The sequence below is a fragment of the Gambusia affinis genome, linkage group LG07 (assembly GCF_019740435.1).
Source record: "Gambusia affinis linkage group LG07, SWU_Gaff_1.0, whole genome shotgun sequence".
NCBI lineage: Eukaryota > Metazoa > Chordata > Actinopteri > Cyprinodontiformes > Poeciliidae > Gambusia > Gambusia affinis.
This window is the reverse complement of record NC_057874.1, coordinates 26,657,199-26,672,755: the sequence shown is the minus strand read 5'-3', so window position 1 is coordinate 26,672,755 and position 15,557 is coordinate 26,657,199. Positions and strand designations below refer to the sequence as shown.

The window sequence follows — 15,557 nt, the reverse complement described above, 5'->3', positions numbered from 1 at the left end:
TTAGAGATCATTACAGAATACATTATTTCAAAATAATAAATCTGTAAAATATAAGTGTAGTGAAATTTATTTAAAAGAAAAATAAAAATTAATTTCAAAGTTCACAAAAATTCCATAAATTGCTTTGCACGATTGCAAGCCAGTAAAAAAAAAAAAAAAAAAAAAAAAAAAAAAAAAATCAATTGAACAAATGATCATAATCGCCCGGAATTTGAAAAAATATATGAACGTGTCTAAGTATGTCCAAAGGGCACGCCGTTATAAACACGTCACAATCACCCGAGGGAGTGTCGTCATTATTTTGTCTAAAAGAGAGCAGTTTGTGAAAAAGACTAGAGGAAAACGGGTATGTAACGATGAGGTTATTATGTAAAATTTAATTATATAAAACTCTGCCCAAAATGATTTACTTTGATTTAACATATGATTGTGCCATGGACTTTTTTCGTTTTTCTGGTGTAGAATTTTCACACAGCCTCTTAAAGGGGAGTGTCAGGACTTTGCGCACGTTACACAAAATCGTAGATCTACACTTATATTGTTACGAATTTTATTGTTAAAAACAAGTTTGACATCTGTTACAGCGGAAAGTAACGTCTCCTCAAAGTTAGCTTAACCCTGGTCAGCTGTTGAACTTCCTCTAGCAGGGAGGGTGAGGCAGAGGCAGAGGCCTGGCGAGAACGCCGACATGTCGAAGCTCATACATTCATTGCAGTCTGGTCTGCTCTTCATTGAATTTCTGGGAAACCGATTACCCGGTAACAGCAAAGATGAGCTTCGAAACATATATAACGAGGAATTTAGGTTCAGGTAAGCTTCAAACTACCTGTATTTGTCACATGTCGTTATGCAGCGGTGGGTGTTTGATTATTTCATGCTGCACGCACTATTCACAGAAATGGAGTAAAACATCCAAACTTTTCCACTGTTCTCTATGCTCTACGGACTTTCAACCATGTCGACATAGTAAAGGGGAAAATCTACAGAAATAGCCATCCTGAGGTAAGTTTTGATCAAAAGACGCTTCACTTTCTTTAGAGACAAGTCTGGACATGTTTTTGTATTTGTTAACAAAACCAACGAACAAAAAAAACAAAACACATTCCAACAAAAAGAGGATGTATGGTGCTATTGTTGCAGGTTAGGGTGTCCTCTGACCAAGCGAAGATAATGGGGCCTCACCAAACACACCGACATGCAGCTCAGAAAAGTGCAAGAGAATCACCTGGTCGCGTTACAACAAAAGCAGACCCTGGGGTGACCTCAAAGAAGAAGAAGCAAGCCTCTGACCAGCAGAAAATAATCGGGTCTGACCGAACAAACGTACAAGAAACTCAGAAAAGTACAACAAAAGAGTCACCTGGTTGTTCTACCACAAAAACAGATCCTGGGATGACCCCAAAGAAGAAGGAGGGCTCAGATATCCTTCAAAAGATGAAGACAAACAGGTATGTTTAAATGCGCTTGTGTTCCACCTATATGTTCAACCATCCTATGAAAACAACTTGAATTGTTTTAATTAGTTTATACCTAAAACTGGGGATGAATAACTTAACTAGATAAACCAAAGAACAATTATGTAGATTTCCCAAATTTTGTAAATCACAAATTAAATTTAATGAATGGATTTACACACTTAAGATGTAAAGAACAGTATTATTGATGTTTTAAATTAACTTAAAAAATTATTTTAATTTAAAAGAAAATCCAAATGCTGTCCTGTCAAACTGTAAAGCAACAATTATCGTACCCCCTGCCAGTGTTATATCATTAATGTTTATTCATTTTTACAGATGGTATGAAATAAAAATGTAAAATCAGCATTCGTTGAGGTTAGTTTACAAGTACATATTCGTTCCATGCAAAATATCCTCTTCTGATTTTTAAGCTGACACTATTGTCAACTGGTTAACCAACAGTTGGCTTTTTGCAGGACTACATATTTCCAAACAGCTAAGTTCATTATTCTGATGGAAAGGTGTTCTTTTTTTATTTTTTTTTATAGCCAGCAAACCAATAATGAGCAGCAACAGGTGGGGGCAGTACTGTATTATTCTCCTTTCAGCAGCAGATGAAAGTTCATTCGGCATAAGCTCTTAATAATCACCCTACCAGGAACCAGAAACTTGTATTCATAAATGTCTTGTTTGCATGTTGTTGTATTTTTGAAGGACAATTGCAAGGAAAACCTCTCAAATGCGCAGTCTTGTGGTTATACAAAGAAACACAAAGGTAGAAAGGTCTTCCGTTACATCCATAAATCTTGATTTTTTTATTTTTTTTTCCCTATTAGTGGCCTTTATTGAACAGTAAATTGTATGAATAAAGGATAAGACATTTGCGTAAATATGATTAACATATAAGAGGGAATTACAGAAAAATATAAGAAGAGGAGGACAGAGAGCAGTTGATGACCCAATTCACTATATTCACTTTCTTTCTACTTCTCTCCTGGCTTTATCTTGCTTCCTCCCAACTCCTCAGTTACTTCTTGTGGGAAGCTCCTCTGTCCACGACTCCCCCACTTGATCTCGACCGGTGCCAGGCGAGTCCCTCTTAGCGGCCTCTGTTTGCTGAGAACTAGCTAGCTGTATCTCTTTCTGAAGGACACCTCCAGTCTCCAGAAAGGCGATAAACCTTAATCAAAGCAATTTTGTCTCTAGAAATGTATCCTTCCCTTCCAGCCAATGTCAGAATTCTGCTCCTGAAACGTCCTCATTGCAACGACAGACATTTAAAATCCATCTTGGCTTGAAAAGAGGGCATTCAGTAGTTGGCCTACACCCATTATCTTCATGATTACTTTTATAATGCTGCCTACGTGTTGAGTTGGTAGATTAGGTCTAAAAAACAAAGTTGTTAAGTTTTTTTGATCATTTGAGTTGAATATCACTAGTAATTAGACACAAAGGATATTTTAAAAGTAATTCATAATTGGTCCAGAAAAGTTTATGCCCTCTTAATTTCAGCTGCAGTAGACATGAACACATTATAAAATTGCTATGCAAGTAATTGTTTGCATGTTCTTTTTTAAAGCTTCCTGTTTAAATCATACCCTTCTCAAAATGAAGTTGGCCATTGCAGTATCAAGTCAGAAACGAGGTGGAGCAATGAGGAGTTACAGTAGAAAGTGGTTACTTTGTCCACCAGAGGGCGCTAACATGATACAGTAAAAGCGACTGATTTGTGAGTGTCTTGGTCACGTTGACACTCACGTAAGTTATGTTGCAAACAGCAGAAAGTTAACTAAGAAAATCAACCGTGTGTTCAATTTTTAAAAAACACAAAGTTCACTTTATGAAGTCAAACTTACTCCCTCCTTGACTTTTGGTTCAAAAATGGAAGAATAGACTGAAAGATTTTGACAAAAAAAGATTCACAATATTTAGCTGTCCAATAATAAATAATAAAGAGAGCAACAACGTCATTGGGAGGAAATTATAATATACTATCAAATCTTACCAGCCATGCTCAGTTGGAGGAATAAGCAGTAATCCATAATCATGTAGGTATCCTCAGTGTGTTTTAGTGCAACCAGCTCCTTACTACTTTGAGTTAAGTGCAAGATTTAATCACAATAATGTTATTTGATGATGGTGTTTTCCAGAGTAAAATAAATATGTAAAGTTTTTAAAATAAGACAAAAAAAGTCAAAACAACAATGGTAAAGAGAATTGAAGTAAAAATAAAAGAAAGTTTATAATATAGATGGTGGCTAGTATGAAGGCTACTTTGTTGAAATAAACACTCCTGGAAACACCAACTAGCAAGATGTCAAACTTTACCTTTGAGATGCTAAAATGCTAAAATTTGATTGTGTCTTTGCATACCTTCATACGCTTCTATTATCTACACAGCTCATTTATGGTTTTTTTTCCCATTTGTCTTAAGATGAGATTCTTTCTTAATAGTAGGGCAAATTTTCACATCTGTTTTATCACCATTCCTGTTCACTTCTTGTAACCAGCTTTTAGTGACATGTATGGAGGTAAATAAATAAATAAATGGTACCTTTGGAAAAAGTCACCAGAGTTGTAAAAATTGATTTTGACCACTGTAATCTTTATTCTCTCAGCACATACTAAGCACTTTGCAGACAAGCTCATTATCAATTAAATGACAGACCGTAGTATGCTATATCAAAAATCTATTTTTAAATGGCTGTAGATATTGTTTGTCAGCCCCCATAGGTATTCTTGACATCCTTTTGATTTCATGTTTAACAGAATTGTATGTATTAAAGTGCAAATTTGCCAAGTAGCACAAGGTAAATTGTTGCAGTCATGTTTTATACAGTAAAGGTAGATGTTTCCTGCTACACAACTGGAATGGCCATGCTTCTAAGAAAGTTGTTGACTGAAACCTCTTTGTATCTCTGATTTGAAACTACTTAGATCTACAATACTGTCTAAGGGCTACTCTCTTGCGGTCTTAATTCATGACAAAGTCCAGGGAAGTGAAGATAAAAACCCCAGATGCATGAACTGTTGATGAACTTTAGTTGAGCCTGGGTGTAATGGAATCATAGCGCCATCTGAAGGATGACGGACAGTATTATAATGGACTCAAAATGGGGGTTAGCGCTGCATTGATTGGATAGGGAACTAGAGCTACTTCCAAATACGGACAGTTATCCAGTTTAAAACTAAAGGTGTCCATAGTTTCTGGTTTTTGTCCACTATAATGGTGTTAATTCATTGCATTTTGTTGAAAGAGCTCAGATGAAAGGTGATTCTGTTGTTTTAGTGATCCATTTTCAGTCCAGCCCTCACCTACGGTCACAATAAAATGATGCCTAACCTGGGAGGAGGCTGTTGATGGAAGCTAGGATTATATGTTAATGAGGCTTTAAAGCAATAAAAGCCCTGCAATCACAGGAGTGTTGATCAGATGTTTATATTAAAATTGAATTTAATCGAACTGTGTGCTTAATCATAATAATGCAAAGTGAGTTCACACTTTGCAACACAGCTTCTGCATCAAATATGATGTACAAAATGGACTAAATGACTAGAAAAGCACAAGCAACAAGGTAGATTGTTTATGCTGGATTTTTGAGAGGAAATTAAGTCCAGTTTTATTGATGCTTACACAGAGTCAGATTACTGTTCCAATGAGGACACAAAAAACTTATAAACTCATGTTAGGAAGAGAATTCTGAAGGATAATGGTGAAATGTTTCAAATAACATCTTGATAAGTTTTGAGTTAATTCTTGCATTCATTACTGCTTATATTCACACTGGAGTCTTTGTTGCAATTATTACAAACCAGTTACAGCTTCTACTCCACAACACATAATCTGGACTAAGTCACATATTAAAGACAAACTGTTAATTTTGATATTTGCATTCATGAATGTGTACATGTATATCCATGAAAACCTTCTTGTATATCTAAGCTTGTTGCAATAAATCAATTAATCCCATAATTTAAAGTGAGTTTGATAATTTTGTTTAGAGTCTTTATAATAATTTCACTTCTGGTTTTACTTGCATATGATTTTTATTTTCATTTTGGACATTTAAAGTATTTTCAGGTCCAGCATTAACTGTTCTTTACAAAATTAAAATTTGATTTTGAGAGGAAATTTGCATTATTGCACCATTGTTATTGCTTTGCTTGGAAATGGTCTTAAACATTATGTATTGTAATAATTTCAGAGGCAATTTATGGTCCAGCAAAACTGATCATGACAGATCTGTGCAAATGTATAAGCTTACATTTATTCTTAATGGAGAAGAAGCAGCATTCTTTACTAAAAGTGGAGTTTCTTGAAAAACATTGTTCGAATCTGTGTCATTTACAGTCCAAAAATGCAGAGTAGTATTGTAATTAATATTGTTATTGCAACTTCTTTATTTTCTTGCCTTGTTTCTTAAAGAGATTTTAGTGGAAAAAAAAAAATACATGAACTTCTTGTGTGGCTCATAACAGGAAGGAGATGATGGCTGACAAGGAAGGAATACAAATCACATCAGTCCCAAAAGGAAGCGACGGAGTTGTTCATCATACCGTGCCTTTCGAAATGCAACCATTTGTTGTAAAATTCAACGTTTTAAACAATGGTGCAAACATGGTTTACTTCACCAAGTACACAGTTCTAGATAGAGTTCGTTGTTACAACTTGAAGGATGTAAGGAAAGTGACCAAAGCCAACCCACTGCCCCTTTGCCCAGGTAGGAAAACACACACTTATCTGTCCCATTAAAGCATTAAAACCTGCAAACCGGAGGTGATAGATGCATCCCTGGTTTGTTTTTCCTCTCCACAGGTGAAAGTTATGATGTCGTCCTTTCTTACTTCCTTAATGAGTGCGGATATTTCCCTGCCACGGTCTACTTTGAGTTCCAGTTTGAACTGCCAAAGACCTTCTGCATTGTCAGGGAGATAAAAGCGATAGTCCAAACCTCTTTGGGTGCTGAGCTGGGACCTGTGACTCCGTATAAACCGTACCCGAAGTTCAAACCAAAACGACCTGTTAAAGAGGTGGTTGAGGGAATTCCACCAGCAGGGTAAGTTATTCTGAATAATGTGCTCTTTAATTTAACTGGTAAACTCGGCAGTCTTTTCTTATGTCTTCAAATATTCATTCTTATTTTATTTGGAAGAATAGTTTTTGGAACTGCTTTGCCAACTTAAAAACAGAACCACAACTCTCTTTCTCATCTGTCATTGTTGTGAATTATCTTGGTGGTTTTCTCTGTTTCAGTTCTCTCCAACCGATGACAACCACAGGGAAGTTAGGAGACTATAAGTGCCCTAGCTATCTGAAGGACCTGGCCTATCAAAAAATGGATGACTCCAATGACCTTTCTCCAGCTGCCAGGCAGCAGCTTCAACAAGTGAAGTGAGAGTTTAGCCTAATTCATCACAATTTTAATTTTTTATGTATTTATATTTTTTGTGTCAGAAGTATTTTTATAAAATTATGCCTTTACTTCCATTTCTTTCCAGGAAGGTCCTTGAATCTGCTTTAGACATGAAGAACTACTCCCTTCGGTTTCACCTGCTGCTTCACTTGGAAGAGATACAGATGGAAGAAGACATCCAGAACTACAATCTCTACAATCAGACCATGACCAAAGATCAAGGCAACAAAAAACTCCTCGTACTGAAAGTAAAAACATTTGAATTGAGAACTAGTTATCACTCTTCTTTGATTTTAGAGTAAACACAGCGATTCCCGCTATTCCCTAATAATGACCCAAGACTGATTTTTGATCAGGTGTTTCTGTGATTTACTTTTTTAAATCACAAAACATTTGAAGAAAGAGTTGAGAATGTTGTAATTTGTGGACCATACAGACAAAAACAATTAAGTACTGTAAATGTTCAGTGCTAAATTTTAGTCTTGGAAAAATTTTGTTTTGTTAACTGGAAATTGTATCTAATGCAAAACTTCATCAAATAGGTTCCTGGGGTTGCTGAAAACCGTCCGTCCGTTCTCCGAGGAGATTGTCTGTGGGTGAGAAAATCAGGGAATACAGTCTCATCGATGATTGTTTACAAGGGATATGTTCACAGAGTAGAGCTGGACAGAGTGAAGCTGGGCTTTGCTAAAAGGTGAGAACTGCAGGGAAGACAGTTCACCGCTTTGAAAAACTTACTAATGTCCTCCGTTTTCTTTTCTTCTTTCAGATTGCTGGACACTTTTATCACCGATATGAAGTTTGATGTGGAGTTTACATTCAACAGATTGACCATGAAGCTGCAGCATCGAGCTGTGGATTTGGCAGTAAAACATAACCTCAAGGAAGTGCTGTTTCCCTCTGAAACAGCTGCGTCAAATGTTTCTGTCGCTAAGCTAAGGTCTGTATTTGGTAAAGCCATAAAGTAGAAATTTTGGAGAAAAAAAACCTTTAACCTTGTGGCCATTATTGTTGCTGGGTGGGACGTATGAGCTTTATTACAAAAGAAACCGTTATCATCCACATATTAAAAATCAAAGGGCTTCGCATATAGGATACATTTGACTTCAGGAAGGTTGAAATGGAAACTTATGGCTTCCGATTAATTGGGCTAATATTTATTTCACCACTTTGGACATTAATGGAGAATTGAAATGTAATTCCCATCTGGTCAATTGATACTTTAAATTTGGAAGAGGAAACGACAAAGAAAAAAATCTAAATGGTTGCATTGTTGAAAGGTCACATACCCGTTCATGATTCATCAGAACACTGTGAATTTCACCAAAAAAACTTCACAACAGGAGCAAGTCAAAACGACACACCTGACCTTGATGTTCTGCAAATCTCCTTCATCTGTTTCCTTTGGCATAAGATGTTGCACTGTTTTTCAGTTTTATAGCATAAAAGCAAAGCTGTATGTGAAACTGAGTATCGGTTCCCAATACTCCATTTTAAACTCTGCCCAGAACTGAGTATTGGGAACCAGTACTCTAAAGTGAACATTATGCAGATGTTTCTAAATCTTATTGTACAAAAGTTACTTTTTTGGCTTTACTCAATCCTTTTCATGCCTTCACTCTGCAGCATGTTAAACCGTCGCATAGAAAACAACCCAGAGCAATGTAAGGCGGTCCAACATATCATTGCTGGATCTTCAAAGCCTGCTCCCTACATTGTCTTTGGGCCACCAGGAACCGGAAAAACAATCACCATGGTTGAAGCGATAAATCAGGTATAATGTCACCAAGGTGCGCTTTGTGCTTCTGTCTGAAGATAGACTTTTACAGAATTCCTACACGGTCTACAAGTGTCCTTTTACTTTTAAGTATTTCCCCACTCCGTCTGTCGTCCTTCAGTCTGTGGTGTAAGCAGTTTAAATATTAACAAATGGCCACTTTCAGAAAAATCTGCCATAAACTGTAAGTGACTGAATCTTGAATTTTCAGTCTGCTTTTGCTATGAGTGACACCTCTTATGACACAATGAAGTGTAAAGCTAGAAGAATGAAAGTGTTATTATCAATCATACATAGCTTTGAAAAGGCTTTGTGGCTTTGAAATTATTATTTTTTTCTCTAAACTGTTACTAAAGAAAATTGTTTAGAAGTAATTTGAGTGACCTGACATGATGATTTTGTGTATTTTTTTTCCTGTATTGTGAGTGAAGGATGTCTTATAAAGCTGGTTTCTGCTTGGTAATCAGGTAGCAATTACAGTATCAGACTCATAAGTTCAAAGCCAGAGGAAGATTGACTTTATCAATTGTTTTTTTTTTTTTAGATGTATGATTAAGCAATTTCTAAATTTTCCTTATTTTTATGTTTCTTTTTAGTAATTAGGGGCACTTGGGGGGTAATTTGTTTAATTTTTCTGACATGTTTCCAGACTGTTGTCTGTTTTCTGAAGTCCATGAGCTTAGGAAAATAACGAATAGTATTTTAGGATCCAGTAAAGTGTTTTGTTTTGCAGGTCACCAAGGCAGACTCATCAGCACACATCCTTGCTTGTGCACCTTCAAATAGCGCATGTGACCTGCTTTGTCAGAGACTGAAACCACACATGTCCACCTATGAGCTGTACCGCATGTACGCCAGTAGCCGAGACCCAAACAGCGTCCCCAAAGACCTGCTGGTGAGTATCAGGTGCTAACCTCCAATGCTAGTTTGAGCCAGCTGAATAAAAGTGTGACCTTACAGGAAAGGTCAGATGTTTGCTTTGTTTTCTTTAATGAAAATGTCTGCTCAGAATCTTCCAATTTTAAATTAAAAATGTTCCCCTTCACTTTAATTTTTTTCTTTTAGAAATACTGCAACTGGGATGCGAAACAAGATTGCTTTGTGTTTCCGGAGAAGGAAATCCTGATGAAATACAAAGTTATAGTGACAACTCTGTTCACCGCAGGCAGGTAGGTGTTATTTTAACACTCCCTGGGATGTGCTGTGGTGGCGTAGGGCTTAAGCACAATCCACATAAGGAGGCCTTGGTCCTCAACGCGGCCGTCGCAGGTTTGATTCCTGGCCTGGCGACCTTTGCCGCATGTCTTCCCCCTTCTTTCATTACCTACTTTCCTGTCAGCCAACTACCAAATAAAGGCCACTAGAGCCAATAAAACCTTTAAAAAAAAAAAAAAAAAAAAAAAGCACTTCCACACCTGGCAATGTGTAATCCAGTAATGTCTGTACATCTGTAAATACTTGCATCTTCAAATTTCCTGTCAGTCACAACAACTATATAAGTTGTAAAACAGTACTTTGCTTTGCTTAATTACACAACACTTTGTGTGCAACAAAGAGGTGAGGAGCTGCTGCCAGCGTCTCTTTGGGAAGTTGTACCGGACCTTTAGCTCTAAAGCGCTTTTGTGACTGTTAACTTTGTGAAGTCAAACATCTTTTTTATTTTCTTTGCATCTCTCATATCAAATTTGCTCAGCCAAAAGATTTGGCAGAAAAATATTTTTTTGTGGCTTTTACTGCTGTGTGTGTAGTTGCATACTAACTAAGATCTGATTTCCCAGGATTGATTTTAATACTGGATGTGAATATTTGGGCTTTATTTTTCTATTTTAAGCAAAGCAAGGCTGGCTGCATTAATGCCCGATCGGAACTGTTTATATCAGTGTTAGGCTATATTTTACACGTGAGACAATGTTCGTATGAAATAATGTTTTGATAATTTTTAGGTTTGTTACAGGAGGAGTTCCTGTTGGCCATTTTTCTTATGTGTTTGTGGATGAAGCTGGTCAAGCAGAGGAGCCACAGTGCATTATTGCAGTTGCAGGTAATTACTGTAAATTAATTAAATTAAGCCTTATTGGCCCTATTGCCACTGTTTAAATGCTTCTGCCAAAAGTTAAAAGAAAATAGTTTGCATATTTTTCAGAAATCCAACGGAATGCTTTTTTCTCTTTTTTTTCTTTTTTTTCTTTCTTTTTCCTATTATGGCATGCAGAACATTTCTAAATGGCATGTAATTGTGCAAGAGCAATATATTGCTCCACCTGTATTGAAATAAATGCATCTTGTTCCTGATTGGTTGGTTTGTTTTGTAGGTTTGCTCTGTTCAAAGACGGGCCAGCTGGTGCTTGCAGGAGATCCCAAACAGCTGGGACCAATCATTCGATCCCCATACGCAATACAGCACGGGCTTGGTAAGTTCTGTGTAAACGCTTCCCCTCCTCTTTGCACACTAGTCTTTTGTTTGAAAGCTGTTATAAGACTTAATGTTACATAAATTACTCCAGATAATTTTTCTACACATTTAACTCTGTAACATGCACAATTTGATCACCATATTAGACAGACCGTCATAGATTTCCTTAAGCATGTAAAATAGAAAATCCATCAAATGAGTATTACATCTTTAATTTAATTCAGTTTATTTGTATTGCGGGCAATTGAAAATGAATATTGTCTCAAAATGCACTACAGGAAAAAGAAAAAAAACTATTCATATGCAAAATTAGTCCATTTATGTCCAATTCAATCCTATATATGTCAATGTTGTAATGCAGCAGAACACTATTAATTTCACCCCACTGTTTTAGTGGTTTTATTAGTTTCATACTATCAAGACGATGTTGCTGCCATAAGTGAACCAGATAATTGTGACTTCTCTCCAGGGCTTTCTCTGTTGGAGAGGTTGATGAATCGTAAACCTTACCAAGATCTTGACTCTCATTTTGTCACAAAACTGCTGCAGAACTACAGGTACATGACTCAGTGCAAACTTGAATTACTGTATAATCCCATTTGTAGCTTTCCAATCCATACAGTCACCTCACATATGATTTCTTTTTGTACTACAAAACAGAAACATGTCATGTTTAATTTATATTTCATACTGGCTTGTTTTTTTTCCTCTAGTTTCAGCAACAGTGAGTAATGTAAAATTATGTGTGCCCAAAAAGCAACAGGAAACAATGTAAATAGAAAAATGCATGTATCTAAAAAGTGGATATTTTGGATTTGGAGTTGCCTTTCTTCCTGTTTTGTTCACTTAAAGCTCTCTGTTCCTCCCCTTAGATCTCATGCTGCCATCCTGAAAATCCCCAACGAGGAATTCTACAACAACGAGCTGCAGGTTTTTGCATCACAAGAGGAGCGTGAAACCTACTGCAACTGGGAAGTCCTTCCCCAAAAGGTGTGGACTTGTTTGAGTGTAACTTGTATTCCTCGAGCTTGTGATTCTCTACAGAAATAGTTCTCATTTAACATACTGGTTGAATGAGAACTGTTAATATGACAATATAATTTTAAAAAATTGCATTTACAGACAAGCTGTGGGTAAATCTTTGGGATATTTAATTCTGCTGAATTAAACTAGATGGTTTTAAAATTTCCTTAAAACTTACACATGCCACAAAGGAATAATCACTAATAACTTAAAAAGAAAAAAAATCAAGATGAGAAACTTCCCTCAGACTCTTGGATGAATGTATCAGATAGCTAGACCTAAAATTCAAAAATAAGAATGAGGGAGACAACAATGAAATGAAAAGTTCTATTTTTCTTTAGTTTAAAAAAAAATCAACTGATTCATAAACTATGCAATTCTTTAGTAGTACTTTTTTTTATAACTTGGCTTTTAAAGTATTTCCCTTGTATGTGTGATATTTCATAATTTTGTAGAAAACGAAAAAAATGCTTAAATCTCACAGAACAAATTGGAGGAAGTTTTCAACCACTTTTTATACAAATGACTGACAATGCTTGCTGTGTACTGTAAAAGAATAAAATTAAGCCTGGCCTTATTGCCACTGTTTAAATGCTTCTGCTAATAGTAAAAAAATAATAATAAAAAAAAAAAGTCAATCAAATTATTTTTTCTTTTTCCTATTATGGCAGTGCAGTGGATGAATTGTTTTTGGTTGCATTTTTTAAAAACTTTTAATTGGCAATGTTTTTATTCTGAACACAGCTTGTTTATCTTTTAAAGTTTCCCAACCACTTTAAAATATGCTCATAGTTGATGTTGAAACTATTGAAACACAAAGATCATGTGTGTGCAAGAGTTTCAGATACACTTGGTTTTGCTCATTTCTTTTGCCACTACTCTTCATAACAGGGTTTTCCAGTGATCTTCCACGGAGTGCTGGGGAAAGACGAGCGAGAGGCCAACAGTCCGTCTTTCTTCAATGTGTCTGAGATCGAGACGCTGGTCACGTATCTCAACAGGTTGGATCAAACACAAGGAAAGAAGGGTCTTCCCAAACTGTCGGCTAATGACGTCGGAATCATCACCCCCTACAGGAAACAAGTGATGTTGCGCAGTGGTAACTTTAACTGTGAGATGAGAGAACGTTTGAGCTAACGTCAGAAACATCCTCTACTAACAGGTTGAGAAAATCCAAAAGGCGCTGAAGTCCCTCAAAACACTCAGTCACTGGACTGATCCCAAAGAACTCAAGGTTAGGAATTTATTGCTCTGACTTCTTCTGAAAAAAATTTTGAAGGCAAGTTTTGAGTTAGTTTTCCAAAGATGATTCTGTCATATTGGTTTCTACTGTCTAGTGCTTATATTGAGATACCAAATAAACTGTAGGAGTGACTGGAGTTTCCTTCTGCTCTATAGAGAACCATACTGTTGCCCCTCCCTCACCTTTTGCTGCACACTGCTGGTCAGATGACCAGAAACAATCAAGCTACTGTTAACAAAAAAAAAAAACTAGCAGAAGGCCTGACTCGGCTTGTTTTATTAAATACTAAATCTGATAGTTATCTCCTTTCTATATGGGTTCAGGTGGGATCTGTGGAGGAGTTTCAGGGACAAGAGAGGAACATCATCATCATCTCCACGGTGCGTAGCAGCGTGAGCTATGTTAAGATGGACACAGACTTCAACATTGGATTCCTTTCAAATGAGAAGGTTTGTCTCATTCCTTCATTAAATCATTTAAAGTACAACGGTGTGCATCTTTTTACGCAAAACAATCAAAATCCCAACTCTGTATTGTATTTGTATTTTTTTAGAGGTTTAACGTGGCTTTGACGAGAGCCAAATCTCTACTCATAGTCATAGGGAATCCAGTGATCCTGAGGAAGGATCCTCTATGGAAGAAGTAAGTCACAGAGAGGTTTTCAGGTACACAAACCTTTAGGGTCCAGTGTTGATGTCAATTTAGTGAGACTGCTCCTCTTTCATTCTCTCTCACAAGAACCCAGTGGATATTGTGAACACAGCATTTGTGTTGAAGTGTAGATAAACAACTTTTCAACCTTAGTTAGTTTTATTTTGGTTTTATATATTGAAAGTGGAAAGGATACAGAAAAAGCCCAAGTATGTGTAAATTATCTTCAATAACTCATTTTGGCTTCAGTTCAATTATTAGGACTGTGTGAATTTCATTGAAAACTGTATGTTTCATTGAGAAATTATATTTAGTCATCTCTGATGGTAAATATTGCAACTGTGTGTTGCTACTAGTTTATTTAATGTAAAGCTTTGAACCTTCTCTTTGACCATATGGAAAATTTTAAGAACATTTTTACTAGAGTTTCAAGCTGGATCAAGAGGTGCAAAAATCTGTAATTTCAGAGGAAATGGATGTGTGTATTTAACATTTTCTATAAACCCTGTGACTTAAATATGAACATAGCTAATCACAGATCAGGTTTCTGATGAGATTATGGCTTTACTTTTTTCTCAGGTTCATAAATTACTGTGTGGAGATGAATGGCTACATCGGGATTGACTTCAAGAACGTTGAAGAGGAAGATCTCTTTGAGGCAAAAATGAAAGCCCTGAAAATCACCGACTCTGAAGGTTTGGACAGTTTTTCTTTTTTAGTTTTTCTTGTTTACTTCGAGAGTAGTCTTTAAGTATTTCATCCTGAATTGAGTCTTCAGAAATTCTTTATTTCTGAAGTATTTTTCTATTTTGTTCTATCTTTAGTATTTTGCATCTTGCCAGAGCCATTGTTGCTGATGACACTAGTTTTAACCACTAATACATTTTTTGTAGTTTTTAGTTCAAATTAAATAAGAAAATGTAGAAAATCTACAATTTATGTGGATATATTTTCAGATGTTGCGATTGATGTATAATTAACTGTTCCACAGGTGGATCAATAAAATCAGTTAATGTAAATAATCTATTTTCTGTTGGATTATTTTGTAAATTAGTGTTGTTGCGTTTGTAGGTCCTATTGGAAACATGAGTGCCCTCCAGCTGCATGTGGATCCTGGATGGAAGAGTGAAATTTAGAGTTTTGATTATGCACAAACATCTTAAAAGATGTCCCACAGAGATGCACAAGTAATCCTTTTCTCTTTCCTCCTCTCTTTCTACATCTAGTGCATAAATGTTTTTAAGTGTATATCTTAAGAAATTCTTATGAAAATTTGCAAAAAAGAGTCTTTACACCTCTGACTCTATTTTTAAAAAGTGCTCCTTAAAAAAAAGAAACGGAAAAAATAAAGAAATATATGGCTACACTGAAGATGGAAATCTTGATTCACTGGAATGTATTCACTTTTTCTTACTAATGCTCAATTGCTGAGCATTACTCTTACACTTTGTATTTTCTAATATAAGGGCTAACCCAATAAAGTTTACATTTTTCAAATGCTGTGTCTTGCCTGTTTTTGTTTGTTTTGTTTTGTTTTTTTACTCTCATAGCTTCACACTGCTGAAGAAAAGATTACCTC

The 15,557-nt window shown here is 36.0% G+C and overlaps 1 protein-coding gene across 2 annotated transcripts; it reads left to right on the top strand.

Moving 5' to 3' along the window:
• Positions 1-334: 334 nt before the first annotated feature.
• On the top strand, positions 335-15,475 carry mov10a (Mov10 RISC complex RNA helicase a). 2 transcript variants are annotated; one of them, XM_044121111.1, is made up of 22 exons: positions 335-810; positions 897-1,002; positions 1,141-1,448; positions 5,937-6,178; positions 6,274-6,514; positions 6,712-6,849; positions 6,957-7,119; positions 7,414-7,565; positions 7,641-7,811; positions 8,498-8,645; positions 9,382-9,543; positions 9,714-9,817; positions 10,592-10,689; positions 10,961-11,059; positions 11,531-11,618; positions 11,934-12,051; positions 12,976-13,167; positions 13,247-13,318; positions 13,651-13,776; positions 13,881-13,969; positions 14,558-14,673; positions 15,050-15,475. In XM_044121111.1, the coding sequence occupies exons 1-22, from the start codon at positions 689-691 to the stop codon at positions 15,112-15,114; spliced, it is 3,120 nt and encodes a 1,039-aa protein (XP_043977046.1). In that variant the 5' UTR covers positions 335-688; the 3' UTR covers positions 15,115-15,475. The 2 variants fall into 2 exon arrangements, with proteins under 2 accessions (XP_043977046.1, XP_043977047.1); XM_044121112.1 differs by having other exon boundaries at positions 451-810; positions 968-1,002.
• The last annotated feature ends 82 nt before the right edge of the window (positions 15,476-15,557 follow it).